Source organism: Capronia epimyces, assembly GCF_000585565.1.
Source record: "Capronia epimyces CBS 606.96 chromosome Unknown aczIQ-supercont1.8, whole genome shotgun sequence".
Lineage (NCBI taxonomy): Eukaryota > Fungi > Ascomycota > Eurotiomycetes > Chaetothyriales > Herpotrichiellaceae > Capronia > Capronia epimyces.
In genome coordinates this window covers 1,377,649-1,397,927 of record NW_006912911.1, presented here as the reverse complement: position 1 = coordinate 1,397,927, position 20,279 = coordinate 1,377,649, and the positions used below count along the sequence as shown (strand labels likewise).

Here is a 20,279-nt window from a genome sequence, read left to right as displayed (position 1 = left end):
GAGCTCAAGTGCGGAACCGTCGGGACGACTACGCAGTAAGGTGGTTCTTTTGATTGACTGTCTCCTCCGTACATTCCATCGGCAACCAGGTCCGGGCGAAACTCGACTCGTTTGGGTCTGTCAGGCTGTAATTCTCCTTTGCCCGCTCAGCCTTGGAGGACTCCTGGAGCAATTAAGCCGTCTCCATATTCTTTCCATTCTGGCCCTCTCATCTCTGACTTTCAAGCCTCGTCGAATCCATTCGTCGAATCCCCTAATTCTCTCACAATACAGCAACGCATTTGATCTCGACATCTGTATTCTCCGGTAGCGTTTTGACAGCCACGCATCTAAGCTCGTTGAGAAAAGATCATCCGGTCAGCCAAAAGTCCCCAAAAAGGATAAAGGATACCATTTTCTTTCTTCTTTTTCTTTTTTCCGAAAGCCTTGCATCCCCACCGGATACCATTGCCCCATATCCCAAGGAAAGTTTCCTGTTCCGGGATTTTCCACGAGGACGGACTCTTGGATTGGTACTTACGTTCTTGCAGGTTTCACGTCGCCCCAGTAATGCGAATACACTTCGTTCATGCTTGCAAAATCGGCAATGTCGGACAAGAACACATTGACTTCAACCACCTTGTCGAGGCTTGACCCTGCCGCCTCCAGAACGGCCCGGAGGTTTGCGATGCATTGGTGCTGCGCACATTAAAAAGGTGGTTAGTAATACTTCATCTGCATCCCTTTCCCCCTCCCCCTTTTCTCCGAGGCCCTGCTGCTGTGCGCAGGAGGATGTACAACATATACATGGGGGTTTAGAAAATAAGACTCACTGTCCGATCTTGCACCGTCCCCTCGACCAATTTTCCAGACAAATCTTTTGGGAGCTGGCCCGAGCAGAACACAAAGCCATTGGCAACGATGGCTTGGTTGTATACCGGCCGCGGTTTGGGCGCTTTGTCTGTGTAGACCGCCCTCTTGGACATTTTTGGTTTGTTGACGGAGGAAGTTCTTAGGATCGATCCTCTTGGCCTGAAGAAAACAGTTTTGGTTTGAATACAAGAGATTGATATGCCTTTAGCCCTCTGTGAAAGAAAATATCTGGGCACCGAGTTGGTACACCGAGTTGGCTATAGGTACAAAAGGTTGGATTGAAAGAACGGGGGAATATTTTGCAACAAACGACTTTGAAAAAAAGAAGCCCACGTAAGCATCGGCTTAGTGATAACAATCAATGCCTTGACCTACTGGATTTAGCTAGCTATTGAGACACGATTAAACTGCCTCTTCTATCTTCCCCACCGGCCGGCCATGTGTTGGAGATAACGACAAAGATACTGTAGGTAATAGATGAATGCTGAGTTGAAGTTATCTGGAGCGGTCGGGTCGGAGGTTTGGACCCAGTTTGTTGGAGTCGATTGGAGTCGGTTGGAGCACGAAATTCCATCAGATCACAGCGTATTACTCCGTAGTAGTTAGTAAGTTACCCCGTAGTAATTAGCTTCTCAAAAGTTCTTCACACGGATTGGAGTCAGTCGAGTCAGCCTGAGCGGATGCCCTCCTATTTTCGGTTGGAGCCTTCAACTCCCCAGAGATGAAATGCAGCTGGTATACTCGGCGGCCCGGAACAGGCTAGTAGAGCGCCGTAATAGGCGTAGGGAGGATGGACTTCTTAGGGTTGGTCTTTAAAAAGAGAGAGAGTGTGTGAGTGTGGCCAAAAAGTTCTGATTCTATTACACTCTCGGACAAACTACAATCAATACCCTGAGGAAATTGACCTCCCTAAGTACCCTAGTCTGACTACCTATCTCTTCTCGTGCGTCGCTGTCGTTGCCAAAAAGCAGAAAAGAAGAGAGACCAAGGAAAAGAATGCCCTCCATCGTTCGAGCGGCAGCGTGCCATGTGTCGCCGGTGCTTCTCGATGCTAAGCAAACGACGCAAAAGTGCGTGCGGCTGATCCACGAAGCAGCAGACCACGGGGCGCACCTTGTCATCTTTCCCGAAACCTTCATCCCGGCGTTCCCATTCTGGGGCCCGATCGTGGCCCCCGGTGCAGCACACGAGTACTTTGCCAAGATGTCGAAGGAGTCGGTCTTTGCCGACGGCGAGGAAGTTGGCGCCATCAGGGTGGCTGCTCGCGAGAGAAACGTGATGGTGAGCGTGGGCATTTCCGAGAAGGTTCGATACAGCAGCGCGACCATGTTCAACTCGAACCTCATCATCGACGGCCATGGGGACGTGGTGGTGCATCATCGAAAGCTAGTGCCGACATTTTACGAAAAGATGACTTGGACGCCCGGCGACGGCCACGGGCTGAAGGTGGCCAACCTGCCCATCAAGGGCCCTGCCGGGGACGATGAGCCGGTCAAGTTTGGCACCTTGATCTGTGGCGAAAACACGAACCCACTGGCTCGATACACCATGGTTGCTCAAGGAATCAACCTTCACATATCCTCATGGCCAGCAACATCCATCATGGGTCTTGCTGATCATGTCAATGATGATCATAGCCACCACGAGGGGGAGACCAAAGATGATGACCTTCAGTGGAAGAAGGCCAAAAAGGAAGGAGAAGAATCATCCAAGGAATTCGGCAGATGGGACCCGATCCATATGAATCGTCTCCGCTGCGGAAATCAGTGTGTCGAAGGCAAATGCTTTGGAGTCATCAGTTCGGCGGTCCTGTCGCCCGAAAATATCGCCGTCGTCACATCCATGGCTCCAGCGTCGGCAAAGGCCCTCGTTCAGTCCACGCTGGAAAAGTCATCGCAGGCAGAAACCGCCTTCCTAAATCCATCGGGGTCCCTCCACCGAGGCTTCACCATCGACAAGGTGACGGGTCTGAAAACCGATGATGTGGAATCGCTGCGCTACGACGAGGGCATCCTCTACGCCGACATGGATATGGATGCCACCATCGAAGGCAAGCAATACCATGATCTGGTGGGAAATTACCAAAGATTTGATGTCTTTGACCTGAAGGTGAACACGACCAGGAAGCAACCTGTCACCTTCCAGACCGTGTGACCCCCCCTGGCTGGGCGAGAGGGTCGATGAAGTTGATAGTCTATATATATTGTTGCAGTAAAGACAGCAAGCCGCATACATACTACTACTCCAATACAATAAGTATACCACGAATCAGGGCTGATCGATTATCTCTCGGGTACTGATGAGAGTGGAAAATCTCCGGGAGCCCTTTTTTGTTCCACGATAGAGTGATTCCACTGTTAGGTAGCTGCGTACAGTTTCAAAACTACGTGTTGGTGGCATTCCAGGTGCAACGTGGACCAGTGAGTTGAAGCTATCCTTCTCAATAATGTGTAGAGGGGATCTTCATCTCCTCATGGTCGAGTAAGCCAATTCGCTTCCTTTGAACACAACCAATCCAGGCAAGTTGCTTAATACGTGCGCGTGTGTATGTCCTAGATCGAGATCAGATCTTGTCTTAGCTTAATTCCTGTAATTCTACGCGACAGAGATCCCCTAACAGAAAAGAAAAGGAAGCAAGAGGAAAAAAAGAAGGGATCATGATTTGTATTTTATTTTTCTGAGAGGACCGGTGAAGGGCAGAAAAGCTATCAAGTAGTATTAGACCAGACAGTCACGAAGGGGTGTGCTATGTCCATTCTGTCTTGATGGCACGATCTACAGCTATGGCCACTGCGAGGAGCTGCTCTTCTTCCAGAATCCGGCCAACGAGCTGTAGCGAGACCGGTGCTTGGTCGAAGAGAACCGGGTCGTAGAGGTCATAGTTGTCGGCATCTCGTTCGTTGACCGGCTGATACGCCGCATCTTTGATGTCGTCCGGCTTGACTTGTGTGACTGGAATCACAACAGACGGATAGTCGAGCAGGTTCCAAGTCGACAAATAACCCCACCACCTAGGTCCAAAGAGTTAGAGGAGGCACAAGGCAAAAAAACTCATCATAACACTTTGTCACACTACTGGTAGTAACTCACGGAAGATGGTGGTGAGGGAATGCGGCCGATGCCATCGACGGCATGAGGATGGCGTCTACCGGTCGTCCCGAACTTGTTTGAGTCGCGGTTGCATTCCAATGCTTGAAATATTCATTCCGATACGCTTTTTGTTCCCTGGTAGTTTACAAGAAATCAACATGGGTAAAAAGTTCACGCGATAAAAGATGGAAGCTGACCGACCTTTGGTAATGCATCAGTTCCGGCACTGATAAACACTTTGCAGATTCTAGGAACTTGGACACCGATGGGATCATGGGTTCTCCGCTGCTGGCAAGGAACTCCCTCATCTCCTGTCCTCCTGTCGGGAAGTAAAGAGGGAACTGTGGCCGACCGATATCGAGGGATCAGTAATAAGCTAAAGCTGAAATGAAACTTGTTGGAGGGTGGAGGGCAAAAGCTTACGGTAATATCCCAGGCATGTTGGTGTCTGTAAGGTTTGAACTCAACGACTAGAGAGTGCCGTGAGATGTACGTGTTAGTAACAGATTTTGACTGACTGGGGATAGTACTATGCATATAGGTAAGCTTTACCTTCATGCCCGGCCAACTTGAGTTTCTCCACGGCCGATTTCATTGCACGCAGGATGGGTGGGTGCGGCATCACAACCTCGTCCCACCACATGACTCCGATGCTTGTCTTCCGAGGGGCTTCGACGGGAATCCATGGCTTGGGCACGACTGCTGGATCATGCAGCCATGGTCTGAAGTCACTCGAAACCCGACAAAACAGTTCCAAGTCACGTATACTATGACCGACTGGCCCAACCGTGGCGGAAATGGCGATCTGACCCCCCACTGCGACGATATTTCCGGCATAACTGAAGCGGGTCGAGGTCGGACGCAACGCATACAGCCCGTTGAAGGACGCTGGCGCCCGAATGGAGCCTCCGATGTCTGTAGCAACGCCCAATGGAGCCCCGCGACAGGCTCCGAGAGCCCCCTCGCCCCCGGAAGAACCCCCGGCGCAGAGGTCGGTATTGAACGGATTGAGCGTGGTGCCCCATACGTTGGAAACGGTTTCGAGTGCCTGTGTTTCTCAATACCGAATCAGCCAGTGAAGACTTCCAACCGGCCAAAAAGATGCATCAACCAACATACCATTCCCGTCTGGGGCATTGTAGTTTTGACGTAGAAGACCGCCCCTGCTTCCCGGAGGATTTGTACCACGACTGCATCTTCGTCGTCTTCACGGCCGGCCCAGGCCGTGATGCCAAATGAATGGTGGAATCCTCGGGCTTTCGTTAGATCCTGCGCGGGACGCGTGGCATGTCAGTCCAATGGGCATTATTATTGAATTCCAACATTGAAGACACTAGGACACACACACACACCTTGAGGCTGATGGGTAAACCATGAAGGGGTCCGACAGGAGACCCTGTCGAGGCAAAATGCGCATCTAGCTCTCGAGCACGCTGCATCGCACCTTCCACGTCAATGTCCATGAGACAGTTCACCAACTGCTGAGCCATGACGGCACGCTTGCAGAAGGCAGACACCACTTCCAACGCGGTCCAACTGCCCGAGTGGACCTTGGCAAGAAGGGCCGTTGCATCCTCGATCTCAGTGATTTCAAGTTCCCGCTCGGTCAAGAGGCCACAACGGTGGAAGAGAGGGAGAATGTTTCGCGGTTTTTCAGCCTCCTTGGAAACCCCGGATAGCTGCCATTCGGGTGGAATCTTGGCTTGGAGAGCTGCTCGGAAATTCTGCTCGATGTTTCAGAAGTTGATGCTTGATGTCAACTGATGGCGAAAACACGGGGGGGCCTTACAGATCCGGTCTCTTCCCACGATACCATACTGCTGGAAAAAGAGGAACAGGAACTCAGTACAGTTGACAAACAACAAGAGCTCGCCAATCCCGTAGATATCAACTCGTTGTCACGGGACAGATGACACCGATCTATTTGTCACCAAAGTTGAATCTTTGAGCTGTAAAGTGAGGTGAGGTACCGGGACTGAGTTCCAGAATTCCAGAGTTATTGCATGACCAAGGTCTCTCTCTCTCCCTTTCTCTCTCCAAACAGTTTCCGATGCTCTGTTTTATCAGTCCTCGCTGTGCCTTCAACTGCAATGGACCGCCATTGATAAGCTCCAGAAGACTCAAGTCCCGACCTCGGCCTTGTGGGGACTCTTGTCAGAAAGCTACCCCGAAGGCCCCGCTCCCCAGGGGTTCACTGTCTGTCGCCTGAATGCGCGGACTGCCTCCAACATGGGTCCAGGATTGTGAGATAAGGAATCAGATGGGTAAAGACAACGCGTGACGGTGTCAAGCTTGGATGAAACACGTACATGATGGATTTGACTCCTTATTTGTTTTTTGGTGCGGAGGGTGGTTCAGACAGCATCCTCAACCTCTAGGAGTCCGGAATAGGCTACTTGGTGAGTTTTGCACAATTACATATACTATGTACAGTTGAAGAAGCCTCAGCGTAGGTACAAATAATCAGATCTCATGTTTGACTGTACTCAAGATTCTACCGATCAGGTCCAATATACCAACTTCGTCGCACTTCTCTCTCTCCCTGAAATGTTCATTTCTGTGCGATGGTGGAGGTTTGCATCTCCACATTATCCTCCTCAAGACTCGTCACCCCTGCTGCTGCTTGCTGAGTCGCAATATGCTCTTTGATATACTCGGCCTCTCGCTGCTGATCAGTACCGAGCTTCCCCATCGTCTCCTCTTCCACATGGCGGGGGACAATGACAGTCTCCTCGATAAAGTAGTTTGTCTCCTTGACGTGGAAGAAGAGAACCCAGAAGAGGCCTGCTATACCGAGCACGTACAGACTACGGTTTCTGTCAGCTCATTGGAACCATCACCGGACTGGGAAGACTGGAAAAGGGAGGCATCAGCTGTACGCACCTGAACTGCAAACTCAGTTGGCCGACTGTCGGCACCTTCTGGGCCGCGACCACGAAAGAGATACACATCCCAAGGCTGGAGGTGCCTTTCACCATGCCAGCAAATTGTGCCAGTGTCGATGGTTCATTTGTGAGAGCCGATAGGATCCACTCAACCACGACCTGGAAGCCGGCGAAAATGGCTCCAAAGAGAATGTAAATGACAAAAATGCCCGGAAAGTGCGAATCTTGCCAGTCAACCGCAGGAGAAGTCTTGATGTCGGCATAATGGACCACGTCAAGCCAGATATACAAGCCAATACAGGCTCCGATGGCGAGGGTGCCCATGATAACCACACCAATCGCTCCTCGCCGGCGACGACTGGCAATCCGTTTGCTGTCAAGGACATAGATCAACAGATATGGCATCAGGATCTGGATGAACTGGAAACACATGTTGTTGAGCGATCGAGTGCGGAGATTGAAGTAGAAGGCTGTAAACATGACTTAGTCACATCATACCATCTCGTGTGTGTGAATATGTGACTCACCGTTAATCGTGCTGACCATGGCCAGGGGCATTTCACAAACCAGCATGGCGGGAAACAGGATCAGAAGACGTTTGTCGAGGAAAGCCTTGCCCAGATCCTTGAGCCCATCGACAAGGGTTGGAGCTTTAAAGATGGCAATGTGTCTACCATCGTTGCGCACCACCTTTTTTGGATCGGTGATGAAAAACACCGCAAGCAGGATCGAACTTGTTTGAATGGCGATGAAAACCGAGTACACGGCCGTAGACACTCCCACGGCTTTTTTCTCGTGGACGTTGGCGCAGAACGCAATGAGCGCACCCACAAAGGCACCGGATGCTTTCATCATGAATTGCATGCTGATAAACTGGTCGGTCTTATGTCAGTCGGGGCGTGTGGCGAATGGGGGAAGGGGTTGAATGTTTCCACTCACGAGGCCTTTATCTTTCTCTTCTGGATAAGCGAACTGGATGAAAGCGGCGGCCGTCAACAGAATGCCACAGAGAATGCCTAACATGGCACCCCCCCACAGAGGAAACCAGCTGTGGCCGGTGCGGTCAAAATACCACAGGCCTCCAATGTACAGAGGGTACCCGATGCTTCCAATGACGATGCTGATGCGAGGCCCCAGCAAATTGATGACGGTACCTGCCAGCCAGGCACACAAGGCGAACAAGCCATATAAGATGGCATTGGTCTCGTTGGCGACAGAGGCCGAGGAAGGCCGGCCACCTCCAGCACCTAGGCCGGTCAAGGCTACATATATGCCAGGGAGACAGAACAAGATGCTACACCACGACCTCGTCAGCTTGGATATGTTAGGCAGTAGGATCTTGCTATCTTTACCATCCCATGACAATGTTTTGGTTGAGGGGGCTGTTCACCCGGAAGACGTTCTTGTTGACCTTCATGACGGGAATCTCGGCTGGAATCTCAGCACAGGTGGTGTCCACCGGATGTTGTTATTCAATACTAGTAGTATGCTGGGACAAGGTGGCAGTGTGAAGAAGGTGTTCGAAGACGAAATCGGGATTTTCGAGCTTCGAGCAGGGAGAGGCTTCAGGCCAATTTATAGGCAGTAGAAGTCATTCCAGTCGACTTCTTCCGACATGGTGGAAGATAGGAAAGAAACTCTCCCTGATAAGGGATGAAAACTGTCCAAGAGATTTGACCAGTATGGTTCCAACAAGATACCTACAGACCCTAAGATGATGGCCGACGACAAGGCTGATGCTCGTTCAATTCCGAGTAACAGGATTGTGGCGCGAATAGCTCGAGCCTAGGGCATCTTTGGGGTCAACCGTTTGGAGTAAGTTGGTGGATCAATATAGATGTGCGTTATCGTTGGAGGCCTCTCCACCTTGGATTGATTGCTCAACTCCCTTCTCACCTAAATCTTGACCAATTATATGAAGGCAAGTTATCTGGAGTTCATACTGAATAGCAGATTGAGCAACCGCTTGCCATCATGACTGCTTACTGAGGGGGATAGAGGCGGGATCCCATCCAGCGGAAGACAAACAAACGTACACATGGCCTACTCAGAATTCTACACCCATGACACTGTCTTACAGAGCCTGTCAAGGCCAGTCTCGATACGGCTTGGACACACCTTTAACGCAATCTTGATGTTTTATGTTTCGATAAGCTTTGGGGGTAGGAGAAAGAGAAACTTTTACTTTGGTATCCCATGTATGGAATTTCTGTGCCTCCTCTAGCGTGTCCTGTTCGCCTTTCGTTCAGCTCTTTTCTTTGGGGCTCGCATCATCGTCGGCGAACAAAGTACTGATTATCTTGACCGTGGTGTTTCCACCGCTGAATACAACCCCTACATTCCACGGCCGCCCGTTCTGGCTCTCCGCAACCAGTCTTCTGAAGTCAGGGTTGAAGAGGACTACAGCGAGCGTCGTACAGGCACTCGGCTCTACGACCAGTTTCATCCGCTCCAGCACGAGCCTCATTGTCATCTTGATCTCGTCCTCACTTACGCTGTAGATCTCTTCGACCTTCTTCTTGTCCCGGACAATTTCCCAATTCACCAATCCCACCGGCATTCTCAGCCCGTCTGCGATGGTTAAGCTCCGGACGCTGGTGATCCTGCTACCAGCACGGCGTCCCCTTTTCGCATCATCTGCTCCTTGAAAGCTAGGTTCTGCACCAAACACTGTCGTCTCTTTGTCGCTAAACCATGTCGCAATCCCGGCCAGCAGCCCACCGCCACCAATAGGGGAGAGGACTGCATCCAACTGTGCCTTCTCATCTACCAGTAGCTCCTGAAACTGTTCCGACATCTCCCTTCCCACCGTCCCTTGGCCGAGCACGATGTCAGGATGATCAAAAGGCGGGACAAAAATTGCTCCTGTTCTTGCCTGTACCTGGGCCATGGCCGCCTCTCTTTCGTGACTCGTGCTTCCCGAGAAAATGACCTCTTTTGCGTACCGCTTGGCACCCAAGACCTTGCTTGACGTGCTGATTTGAGGCATCACGACGTAGGAAGGCACCTTGAATGTGTGGGCTGCCAACGACAGTGCCTGTGCATGGTTTCCCGAGCTATGGGTGATGACCCCCTTCTCGCGAAGGACCGGTAAAGTCATGGTGTCGATCAGTCTCGTGATGGCGTAGAAAGCCCCTCGAGCCTTGAATGCGCCGATCCGTTGAAAGTTTTCACACTTGAAGAAGAGATTGAACTTGGGCACGCCATCGGTGTGTTCCGAGTCAAAAGGCTTGCTGGGATTGGCGATAGAGTCGGATAAATAGATCGCAGGGTCTGGGGACGATGCAATATCGTTGATTGTTTTCGAGGTGAGGAGTGGAGTCCGGTGTATATGCTCTTTGATTTTGGTATGAGCGTCTGTGACCGACTGGGGGACTAGAGGAAGACAAGTTGAGGAGTCTGCCATCGTCGATGGATATTGAAATGGATGAAGATGGTCTGGTATCCAAACTTGTCTGACTTGGTGAAGGTCTCTATCCGGATAGAAACGATGTAAATTCAGCCTCCTAAGTACCTAAGGCATCTAGGAGATCTACCTAGGATGTAGATGGTTTACTTAGAGGGCTAATAATGCGATAAAGACCCAACGACTCCAAATTTGACGAGACTCCAACAGCCGAGCGATGGTTCTTGGTTGGAGTCGCTTTCCGAATTCCCGAGTGGAGTCAGGACGTGAGTGCCTCCCTCTACTCACTCAAGTCGGACAGACCAGCATTTGACGATTGAATCGATCTCTTGAAAAGTCTACTTTGTCTTTCGAGGAACCGACGGAGGACGAACTGTTCACTTCGCCCAGCCTCTGCCCAGCAACATTCAAGGAAGAGGAAGAAAATTCTCCATTAGAAAGAGATCACTACCTACGGAGTATTAGCATCGCAGGTATCCATCATGGCTTTGAAAATATTAGTCTTTGGCTCGGGTTCGATTGGAACGGTATACGCCTATATACTCTCCAGGGTCGTTTCACCAGAAAACATTGTCTGTGTCTGCCGCTCGAATTATCAGGCAGGCCGTAAAAATGGGTTCAGAATCGACAGCAGTATTTTCGGCCGAGGTCTCACATTGAAGCCTCAAGTGGTGGAAACGGTCGAGCAGTCGGCTGCTTTTGGGCCTTACGATGTACGTTAACGAGTCTAGCTTGTGTGTGCCCTATTCGATTCAATGGACTCAAGCGAGCGTTGGAAGGAGCTTTGACTCATTATAGCTTACTCTGCTACAGTATGTCTTAGTGAGCACCAAAGCCATTTCCACGAGTCCGTCATACCCTTCACTATTAAGAGCCGTCGTCACACAGCCGACGACCACTATCGTGCTCCTACAAAATGGAATTGACACCGAGTCTGAATACGCCAGCATGTATCCCAATAATCCACTGTTAAGCTGCGCCGTGTATCTTCCAGTGACACAGGTTTCGCCGGCCGTCTTCGTTCATCAGGACCTTGAAAAGCTCCACGTCGGAACATACCCGGCCAATGCTCCCCAAGAGCATAAAGAGGCGGCTGGAGAGTTCGTCCGGCTGATTGCAAAAGGAGGCGGTTCTGCTGTCCTTCATGATGATATCCAGCTCGAGCGATGGACCAAGCTGTTGGGAAATGCGACGTGGAACCCGGTGTGTGCGTTGACTCGCTCGCGAGACGTCCAGTTCCTCCGGTCGTCCGGTCATGCCAGGGAGTACGTTCGCAGCGTCATGTATGAGATATCGTCGGTCGCACAGGCTGCTGGATATAAGACGGTTTCTCAACAAATGGGGGACATGCATATCAGAAATATAGAAGCCAAGGATCTGCCAGGCAACGAGCCGAGCATGTTAGCAGACGCGCTGTCTGGGCGGCGCATGGAGGTGGATGCTCTTCTGGGCAACCTCTTAGCCAGGGCCGACCGGCACGGTGTGCAAACTCCACTACTGCGCGGGTTGTATGCACAGATTGCCGCCCTGGATGAGAGCTTTGGGAGACGGAGCGGAAGTAAAATATAGGAGATAGGAGTTTCGGAGCGAGTATGGCAGGGACATGACACGCCAAACTTGGTGCCCTGAGACAGTCCGAACAAAACTGTATCTAATGAAGGCTGAAATGCTCTATGTTCTCTATCAACGGGTCGCAGGGGAGTGCATAATATATAGTATAGATAGCACCTAAACCAGCCTTCTGGTTAAAGCACAAGGCTGGGGATGCCTAAGTTTGACAAACTGAAGGGGCACGAGGCTTGGACTCCACCTACTGATAAGATTAGAAGGCTACTACTTCAAGTTAGCCGCTATCTCCTGTTCGGCACTTGACCTCATCGATTCTTTCTCTCTTAAGCGTCCACTCTTCTTGCGAAGCACACGAAATGCACGTCCAGGGCCGCTGTAGGCGAACCCAGAACCCAGTCGTATCAGCGTGACGATGCTCTCGTCAAGGAGCTATGAGCCAATTGCCCCAAGCGCAAGCGGTAGCGGCCGTGTCCGAAAACAACACATATGCCACCATTGCCACCGCACTTTTCGTCGTTCTGAGCATCTGCAACGCCATATTCGCACTCGTATGTTTGCTCTGACATCTAACCCCAAAAAGGAAAAAGGCCACTCCAGTTCCTAATGACTCTAGATACCCACGAAAAGCCATATTCGTGTGGCTGTGGCGCGGCCTTCACGCGACCTGATCTTCTCAAGAGGCACCACCGAGTCTCGCATCAAGATCGACCGCGGTCGGACGCACACGCACATGATGTCGCATTCTTGGGAAGTGTCCCACCGGCGTCAAATTCAGATGGCCATTTACATGACAACACCCCCATCGCCGCAACTTCAACTTACCATGCCGATCCTTCTACTAGAACGGCATTTGAGGGTGAGCGGGGAAATCTAGACCTCGTTCCTTTCGAGCCAGCCATTAATTTGATGGATGAAAATGATTCAATGGCCGACGACCTGCCTCTGCCTTCGAGAGACCAAAACCCCTGTGAGTCTTTCCCTTTCCACTCTCCTAAATCGCAGATGAGAAATGGAGGTTAAACGACCGGCCGAGCTCGTAGCCTCTGTCCTACCCGAAGCCGATCCGTACCAAGATTTCGCAGACTTTGTCAACAGTATGGGTCTGACGATCGATTGGGACCCGCTGTTCGACCAGATGCCTGCGGCTACGGAGCAAGCTGAACCAACAACACATCGGAACGACAGCTCGAACGAGGGCACGGGTACTGCAACTATGAATGCGGCCTTAGCCCCTGTGGCGGCCAATCACGGAGAAAATGAGGCCCGGAATGCAGTATCCAACGTTCAGTCGGCAGCCACCCTACCAATACCTCAAGAAATGAAAGGTAAGATGGAAATCTCTAACCCTAAAGAACCAAGGACTGACGGCGAGTCTGGTCTTAAGGGAAACGACATCGAGATGTCGCGACTGCGTACCGCTTTGATCTCGACGAAGAGCAAATGAGACTTTTGCATCTCTCCATGTCAGACTATCAACAATGCGTGCCAAATTTTGCTCTGCCTTCGCGGCATGCTTTGACCCGATACCTGAATGCCTACTTCGACTCGTTCCACCCACATCTGCCATTTATCCATGCACCTACTTTCGAAGTATCCACATGTAACTTGGAGCTCGTCCTGGCTATAGCTGCTGCTGGGGCTCAATATCGATTTGAGCATCAAAAAAGCATCACCTTGTTCTTTGCCGCCAAAAGCATTCTCCAGGAACGAATCAAACGCAGGGAGATGGCACCAAGAGACACAATCTATGCTGCAACACCTGCTGAAGGCTCGATTCCCTCGGAAAATTCTCCAACATTCCAATCTCAAGACGGTCACTTCTTTTTTGGCTGTCGAGAACCGGACGGGCAAGGAACCGCATCCAAAGTGTGTCTGATGGACGACGCCCGGTGCTTGCTCTGCCTCCTTGTGTTTTCGACCTGGAAATTTGATCCACACGTCTACCGGGCGGCCCTTTCCATGCAGAGCGCTTTAGTGCAATGTGTCCGGGAAGCTGGGCTCGCCGATGGTAACAATGAGGGCGATGAAGTCGATTGGCGGCGCTGGGCCAGGAATGAATCCGACAAACGCACCAAGTTTCTCGCTTTCTGTTTCCTCAACATCCACAGTCTTGCTTATAACGTGCCACCATTGTTTCTGGGGAATGAAATCCACCTGAGTCTTCCATCATCAAGTGAAGAATGGGCGGCAATAACCGAAGAACATTGGCTTGCATACCGGCAGCCACCGCCTGCCCGACAAGTCATTTTCTCAAAGGCACTGACCCTTCTGCTATCATCTTCCAGCAGTCCCGTGTGTCTCAAACCAAATCCTTCAGCTTTAGGCAACTATGTCTTGCTGCATGGACTGCTGCAACGGATCTTTCTCGTACGGCAAGCATTCCATTCCATTGAAAACAGTCCGTCTTATCTTCCATCGATCGAACTGGATTCTCTAGAGTGAGTCGGACCTAAACCCGTCCCCTTGCATGCAAGATGCGAATCTTGGCATGTCTGAGATATGCTCGAGAATGGCGTTACTGTCCTTCAGACATTTGTTTGCTCGCTCATTCTAACATCTTTTCACAGAAACGCGCTTCGGTCTTGGACATTGGCCTGGCAGCAGGCCCCTGAATCCAGCCTCGACCCGCAAAATATCAGTGGACCAATACCATTCACATCGACGGCGCTCCTCGGGCTTGTATATTGTCGCATGTCCCTGGATGCCGGCCCATACAGAGTCCTGGCTTCTCGAGATCCGCATCAAATAGCCCAGAGGCTCCTCGAGATGCCTTCGGTCCAACGCGGGCCCCGGCTGATACATGCTTTGCTACACGCAACACACTCACTCAACATTCCGGTGAAGCTCGGCGTCGAATACGTGGCGCGGAGCCAGGGGTTTTTCTGGAGCATTCAGCATGCGCTTTGTTCCCTCGAGTTTGCCGTGTTGGTGAGTAAATGGCTGTACGATTTAGCCGGGCTGCACGAGAGCCAAAGACTGGATAGTAAGTGCCACTGGCTTTCCGACTCGGACTTTCTTTATCCCCATCTCGAATCTCGAATTCCCGGGACTAATCTGTGATGTGATGCTTTCTCAGAACAGGAAACGGGCATTGTGGAATGGATTCGCCAGATTGTGGCAGAAGGAAGAGCCTCGATCGACCAGGACCAGGTAGAAGGCTCGATAGAATCCAGATCCAGATCCGATTACCTGGAGCTTGCTTACATGGTGGTGAGAATATGGGCGGTGATTATGCGCGGCAATGTCCAGTGGCGCATGGTAAATATCATCGGCCAGGCGTTGGAGCTTTACGCGAATCTCTGCCGGTCAAATCTTCAACTAGAAGATGCAGATATCTGAGTTGGATGGTCTAGACCTAATCAGGTTAGGGATCAAGCCTTTGGTTGGAGTATATTCGTACCGTTCATCTATTCTCCGGCATGCGCCGGCTCTCTCTTCATACCTACTGTGTACCAGCAACGACAACACTGACTCGTGGAGCTGGCCGACTATATCCGGTCTTATTCAAAGCGCATCGAACAGTCGCTCCAAACTGCTGGGAGCTTTCATTCGAGCTTGCGAGCCTCCGTCTCCCGCAACACCTCCCGCAAACCCAGAGATATGTCGACCTCGGGGATTCCAAAGTCCATGCTGGCGTGGCAGAAGCATTTTGGGTCAACGGAACCGGTAAGACTGTCCTTACTGTTATATGAGGACCGTAGGCATGTGCGAGATTTCGCGCGGAGAATGTTCTGACCCATGGCAATGGCTACCAGGTGCGTGTCGAAGTGCCGGTGCCGACCGCCCCGGAAGATGGGCTCTTGGTGAAGGTTCTTGCTGCCGGAGGTATGTGCTTCTGATGATGCGGCCTGATCTTAGATCGAAGATCTACCTCCGCCATGGCTATATCTAGCCCTCGGCTGGGTCTTTGCGGCCCGATGCTAAGGTCGATCTTCAGTGTGCCACAGCGACGTACATTTATTGAAGTCGGAGACCAAGCCGTCATACTATTTGGACAAGTATACCTTGGTAAGTGCGGTCCGGTCAGCGCTCTCATGCACGGCTCTGCCAGAGACCACCTGTACCTCTTGAGTGACCCCACTGAAGTCTCTGTGCTGGTCCTCTAGGGCCACGAAGGCTGCGGAGAAGTAGTTTCGGTCGGTTCGTCCGCCACCAAGTTCAAACCCGGCAACCTGGTATCTGTGCTGTCTGTTCCGGGGTGCGGCCAACCAACCTGTTATGAATGTAGCCACGGAGTGGCCCAGATCTGCGAAGGCGGCGAACACTATGGCATTGGCCATGATGGCTCTTACGCACCATATGTTGCCATCCGCGAACGGGCTGCTGTCAGACTGCCTCCTGGAGTCAGTCCCGCTGTTGGTGCAGTGGCCACCGACGCGGTCATGACGGCTTACCAGGCCGTTGTGGGCCGAGCCAAGGTCAAGAAGAGCGACACCGTCTTGCTGTATGGGCTTGGGGGCCTGGGCTTTAATGCCCTGCAGATTGTCTTGGGCATTGGAGCACGGGTCATTGCCGTCGACCAACGACAGGCAGTGCTCGATGAGGCTGTCAGGTATGGGGTCAGGGAGGAGGACGTGGTACCGGTCGGGACGAAGAGTGTGAGCGAGTGGGTTGGCAAGAAGGGATTGGCCGTGGACAGTGTGCTTGATTTCGTGGGTGTGCCCGATACCTTCAAAAATGCACTGGAAAGCGGTGAGTCTGAGTCCAAGTCCAAACAGCTTCTCCTTCTCCTGGCATACTGTACATGTACCTAACCATGAGACCGCAGTCCGCCCCGCAGGCACCGTTGTCCTGGTCGGCCTGATGAATCCCACCTTCACCTTCGATGCGCTGGTCGCTCTCCGCAAACGGCTTGATATTCTCGGCAGCTTCGGTGGCACCTATGCTGACCTGGAAGCCTGCTTGGACCTGATCGCGAAAGGGGTCATTGTGCCGCAGGTTGAGACGGCCAGCTTGGCGGATTTTCCTCAAGTGCTGGCCGATCTGGATGCGGGCAAGGTGAAGAGCAGGATTGCACTGATTCCAGAAGGCATATGACCCAGAGATTGATGGCCTGTCTGAGTTAAAGGGGTGGGGGCCGATGTTGAGGCGGGTGCGAGTGCTCAAAGTACAGTACTCCGTACTTGCCGCGGGATTTGGACTTTCCCTTCCGCCTGCCTAAAAGCAAGACCCTGGGTTAGTTGAAAGTCTTAGGAGCCATCCAGTTCAACATTTAGGTACTTGTGCGTTGGCACCACAATACACGGGGTCAACAGTCTGCCCCGATGCCCCTCTCTTGTTCAGCTGCCAGGGGTTCATACTGCTTCTGTGCTTGGGTCATAACAGCCGTGCGCCTCCGCTACACCCCCCTCGGATAGGGTGTCGCGGATACGGTAGCCACCTCATCATAGTCTAAGTCAGTTTATCACCACGCCAGTAAGTACCCAAGGTCGAGCTGAGTGTTGCAGAACCGGGTAGGTTGACGCAGGTTCAGCGAGCCGACGCGTGGTCCGGGGAGGTGCTTCCGTCAGAAGGCGGATGAGTGGGAGAAGTTTCAATCAACGCTAGCAGGGGGCTACGTCGTATTCGTTCACACACTGACAGATTCCGGAGTACAGAGCCCGAAGTACAGTGCCTTGGTATATGCCGTAGGGTCGCTGGCGCCAGGCAGGGATGATAGCTGGTATCACAGGTGCCTGCTTGCACCCAGCGCCTCCGTGTCGCTACGAGCTAGTCACTACTAACGGAGGCTCCTAAGGCTAGGTAGGGGCTTAGGGGCCGACAGACAGGTCACAGGTCGGCGTTGGCGTTGGCACGAGCTGGCAGACGGCAGTTACCGCCGCACTGACAGCGGCCCCTCTAAGACAAAGGGGGCGACGAATTCGAAGAGCGAAGAGCCGACAAAGGAAGGACCGGCATCTTTCTTAGCGCAGCTACATACCCCAGCCTTTTCTTCAGCCCTGGCACCTACAACGTAAGTACACATACAGACCTACGTATCCGAAGTTTTGTATGACATCCGAAGTTCTCAACCCTTGTAAGCCGCCCTGCCTAGGAGGTGGGTATCGGACTGTTCTTCGGTGAATGACAATGGACAAGCTTCTATGGCTGAGAAATCGAGTCACCGGAATGGAAATGCTGAAGTTAGTGGTCGGCGCTGTCAGAACGGGGGTGACCGTTCCGCCAGCCCAGCCGGACATGTCAAAATCTTCATAGGCCACTCGGCATCGAAAGCTGCGGCTCCAACGAATGTCCATTGTGCTGTCCGGCATTGCTAGAAGATGTCAAGGCTGTCAGGCCTGTCACTACCGGTCGTCCGCGGTTTCGGATCAAGCTAATACTTTAAAAGTGTCTATTTCTGGGCTATCCGGTCGACGGCCACGCGCGCATGCTTCTTCTCGAGCTCTATAAACCCGGCAAAGTTGCAGGAGGAACTGCTGAGCGGTGAACACCCATGTCATGTTTTTCGCATCCCTCTTCCCTCACTCCCATACTCTGGCTCACCAAGCCATGCTAGACTGCTGGACTCACCCACATCGGTCCTGCATCGGCCTAAAGGCAGCAGCGGAAATGAGAATCTTGTTCTTGTTGCAGTGTCACCCCTGCCTCCGGCCTATTTAGTGATTGCGGCGGCTTCTTTCATCTATCATCACAGCAACCTGCCACGTCTCAATCCCAACAAGTTCAAAACAAGGGCGTGGCAGAGACGGGCACAAAGAACCGCCAACGCACAGGGCTACGCCCTTACAACTGCATCGCCGATGGCTATCCAGGATAAGGGGTATAAATAAGAGGGATGTGTGACTTCTTCTTTCTTGAGACCTACACCTACAGAGCCGTCCACTCAGACTTCGAATCCAGCGAGAATCCAAACCCCAAAGTCAGCTTAGTTTTGTTCTGGCAAAATGGCCAGACCCACAAAGTAAGTCACAGGTGGCACAATTTAATGGCTGGACTTCTAATCGTCTTCACGCAGTATTCTACTCCGGCTCTCGAGGGACAACCTCGAGAGGCTACCACAACTCGATGTCATGTCGAGGTTTCTTAATAGCGAAGATCTGGGCGACAGACTGCTCAATGTCACTATAACCGACCCGGAAGGGGGTGACGATGCTCTGGAGGAGCTGGAGATGTGGATATCTTTGGTCACAGCCAAGGCATTTGTCCGCTCAGCCTTGGAAGCCTGGGAAACTCATACCATGTTCGCCGAGGAGGGTTGAATGTAATTTCATGAAGGAAACTGGGCTGTGTCGTTCTTGTTTCGGGTCTGTGTCTGTTCAAACGAGAAGGAAAACGAGGACGAGGGCGAGGGGCGAGGGGCGAGGGGCGATGGCAAGGAGCGAGGAGTAGGGGTTAGTGGTGCTGATATAATTCAATTTTGAGCTGGCATAATTTCAGGCCGGTAGTCACATCATAGAGGAGTCAACTGTTTGACTCATAATGACTGACCTTCCATCTTCCATTGAGCCGCACTCCAGAGAATCATGAACATGGGTTATTCACAGGCCGACGCCGGAGAGCGGAGAACAGAGAATAGAGAGCAGAGAGCGTGCTGAGCGAGGTCTGCACCCCACCCGACCCAGTAAACGACGGAAGGATCGAGTAAAGGGTGCTATTGCTTGCTATTGCTATTGCCATTGAAAGTGTCCACTCGTGAAATCCAATCCGTGACCGACCGACCGACCCGTCTTCGAGTAAATACTAAGGTATGTAGGTATGAAGTTGAAATTGTCTCGGAGTGCCTTAATGGTCAAGTACTTCTCCGTACCATCGTCGAACCCTACCGCCCGACACCCCGACACCCCGGCGTAAAGACATCGGAGGACGTCGAGGCGTGCAGTGGTGGATGGACAATCTATCTACAAAGTACATCGTCCGACGGATTCTCGGGCTCGGGCCTCGTTCAAGTTCAAGCTCCAAGTTCAATCCGAACATTTAGATCCCCGAAGGACAAGGACGGGGATTCAATGTTGGGACGGGGATATAAGGTCGGGGAGATAAGGTCGGGCAGATAAGGACGGGGATATAAGGACGGGGATATAAGGACGGGGATATAAGGACGGGGATGTACGGACGGGGATTCATCAAGGACTACGTAGACCACGGGTGGTGTAGTACTGACTAATTACCCTACCCTGACCATGCATGATATCTGTGATTGCCTACCTACCTACCTACCTGGTAGATTCGTATGCTTTGTGTATATAGGTATGATATTCGTGGTGAAGAAGAAGAAGCCACCTACCTAGGTACTATCTACTGTCTACTATGAGTCCCGGTACTGAATGACTCGGTGATCCTGTACTCTGTAATAATATCCCCTTCGGCATGGGTTCGGGTTCATGTCACGCCGATGATTCCCTGCTCTTCAGGCGAAGGGTGCCCACACGCTCTACTCCTTTTTCTCCACCCTGGGAAAGACCGGGAAACCATGAATGTGAATGGGATGGTACTGGGAATTCGAATGGGATGGGAATATGATGGGAATATATCAAAGG

The 20,279-nt window shown here is 51.9% G+C and overlaps 10 protein-coding genes across 10 annotated transcripts; 6 read left to right on the top strand and 4 right to left on the bottom strand.

The window, feature by feature from the left end:
- Nucleotides 1–516: 516 nt before the first annotated feature.
- On the bottom strand, nt 517–965 carry A1O3_08915 (endoribonuclease L-PSP; the record flags this gene model as incomplete). The annotated part of the gene is made up of 2 exons (XM_007739011.1): nt 517–678; nt 813–965. The coding sequence occupies 2 exons, from the start codon at nt 963–965 to the stop codon at nt 517–519; spliced, it is 315 nt and encodes a 104-aa protein (XP_007737201.1).
- Nucleotides 966–1,848: 883 nt separating this feature from the next.
- A1O3_08914 (uncharacterized protein) lies at nt 1,849–3,006 on the top strand (the record flags this gene model as incomplete). The annotated part of the gene is made up of 1 exon (XM_007739010.1): nt 1,849–3,006. One exon carries the CDS (start codon nt 1,849–1,851, stop codon nt 3,004–3,006), a length of 1,158 nt encoding a protein of 385 aa, XP_007737200.1.
- A 592-nt stretch (nt 3,007–3,598) lies between these two features.
- On the bottom strand, nt 3,599–5,758 carry A1O3_08913 (uncharacterized protein; the record flags this gene model as incomplete). The annotated part of the gene is made up of 8 exons (XM_007739009.1): nt 3,599–3,863; nt 3,943–4,077; nt 4,144–4,283; nt 4,366–4,412; nt 4,495–4,990; nt 5,062–5,211; nt 5,295–5,666; nt 5,732–5,758. The coding sequence occupies 8 exons, from the start codon at nt 5,756–5,758 to the stop codon at nt 3,599–3,601; spliced, it is 1,632 nt and encodes a 543-aa protein (XP_007737199.1).
- A 735-nt stretch (nt 5,759–6,493) lies between these two features.
- Nucleotides 6,494–8,244, bottom strand: A1O3_08912 (uncharacterized protein; the record flags this gene model as incomplete). Its single annotated transcript, XM_007739008.1, has 5 exons — nt 6,494–6,749; nt 6,826–7,297; nt 7,355–7,700; nt 7,767–8,121; nt 8,180–8,244. 5 exons carry the CDS (start codon nt 8,242–8,244, stop codon nt 6,494–6,496), a joined length of 1,494 nt encoding a protein of 497 aa, XP_007737198.1.
- Nucleotides 8,245–9,072: 828 nt separating this feature from the next.
- A1O3_08911 (threonine dehydratase) lies at nt 9,073–10,233 on the bottom strand (the record flags this gene model as incomplete). The annotated part of the gene is made up of 1 exon (XM_007739007.1): nt 9,073–10,233. The coding sequence occupies one exon, from the start codon at nt 10,231–10,233 to the stop codon at nt 9,073–9,075; it is 1,161 nt and encodes a 386-aa protein (XP_007737197.1).
- A 482-nt stretch (nt 10,234–10,715) lies between these two features.
- A1O3_08910 (2-dehydropantoate 2-reductase) lies at nt 10,716–11,802 on the top strand (the record flags this gene model as incomplete). Its single annotated transcript, XM_007739006.1, has 2 exons — nt 10,716–10,946; nt 11,047–11,802. 2 exons carry the CDS (start codon nt 10,716–10,718, stop codon nt 11,800–11,802), a joined length of 987 nt encoding a protein of 328 aa, XP_007737196.1.
- Nucleotides 11,803–12,233: 431 nt separating this feature from the next.
- Nucleotides 12,234–12,676, top strand: A1O3_08909 (uncharacterized protein; the record flags this gene model as incomplete). The annotated part of the gene is made up of 2 exons (XM_007739005.1): nt 12,234–12,350; nt 12,416–12,676. 2 exons carry the CDS (start codon nt 12,234–12,236, stop codon nt 12,674–12,676), a joined length of 378 nt encoding a protein of 125 aa, XP_007737195.1.
- Nucleotides 12,677–12,811: 135 nt separating this feature from the next.
- On the top strand, nt 12,812–15,141 carry A1O3_08908 (uncharacterized protein; the record flags this gene model as incomplete). The annotated part of the gene is made up of 4 exons (XM_007739004.1): nt 12,812–13,127; nt 13,202–14,240; nt 14,370–14,785; nt 14,879–15,141. The coding sequence occupies 4 exons, from the start codon at nt 12,812–12,814 to the stop codon at nt 15,139–15,141; spliced, it is 2,034 nt and encodes a 677-aa protein (XP_007737194.1).
- Nucleotides 15,142–15,402: 261 nt separating this feature from the next.
- A1O3_08907 (uncharacterized protein) lies at nt 15,403–16,839 on the top strand (the record flags this gene model as incomplete). Its single annotated transcript, XM_007739003.1, has 5 exons — nt 15,403–15,468; nt 15,504–15,627; nt 15,740–15,810; nt 15,909–16,494; nt 16,571–16,839. The coding sequence occupies 5 exons, from the start codon at nt 15,403–15,405 to the stop codon at nt 16,837–16,839; spliced, it is 1,116 nt and encodes a 371-aa protein (XP_007737193.1).
- Nucleotides 16,840–18,686: 1,847 nt separating this feature from the next.
- A1O3_08906 (uncharacterized protein) lies at nt 18,687–19,001 on the top strand (the record flags this gene model as incomplete). The annotated part of the gene is made up of 2 exons (XM_007739002.1): nt 18,687–18,703; nt 18,758–19,001. The coding sequence occupies 2 exons, from the start codon at nt 18,687–18,689 to the stop codon at nt 18,999–19,001; spliced, it is 261 nt and encodes an 86-aa protein (XP_007737192.1).
- Between the last annotated feature and the right edge of the window lie 1,278 nt (nt 19,002–20,279).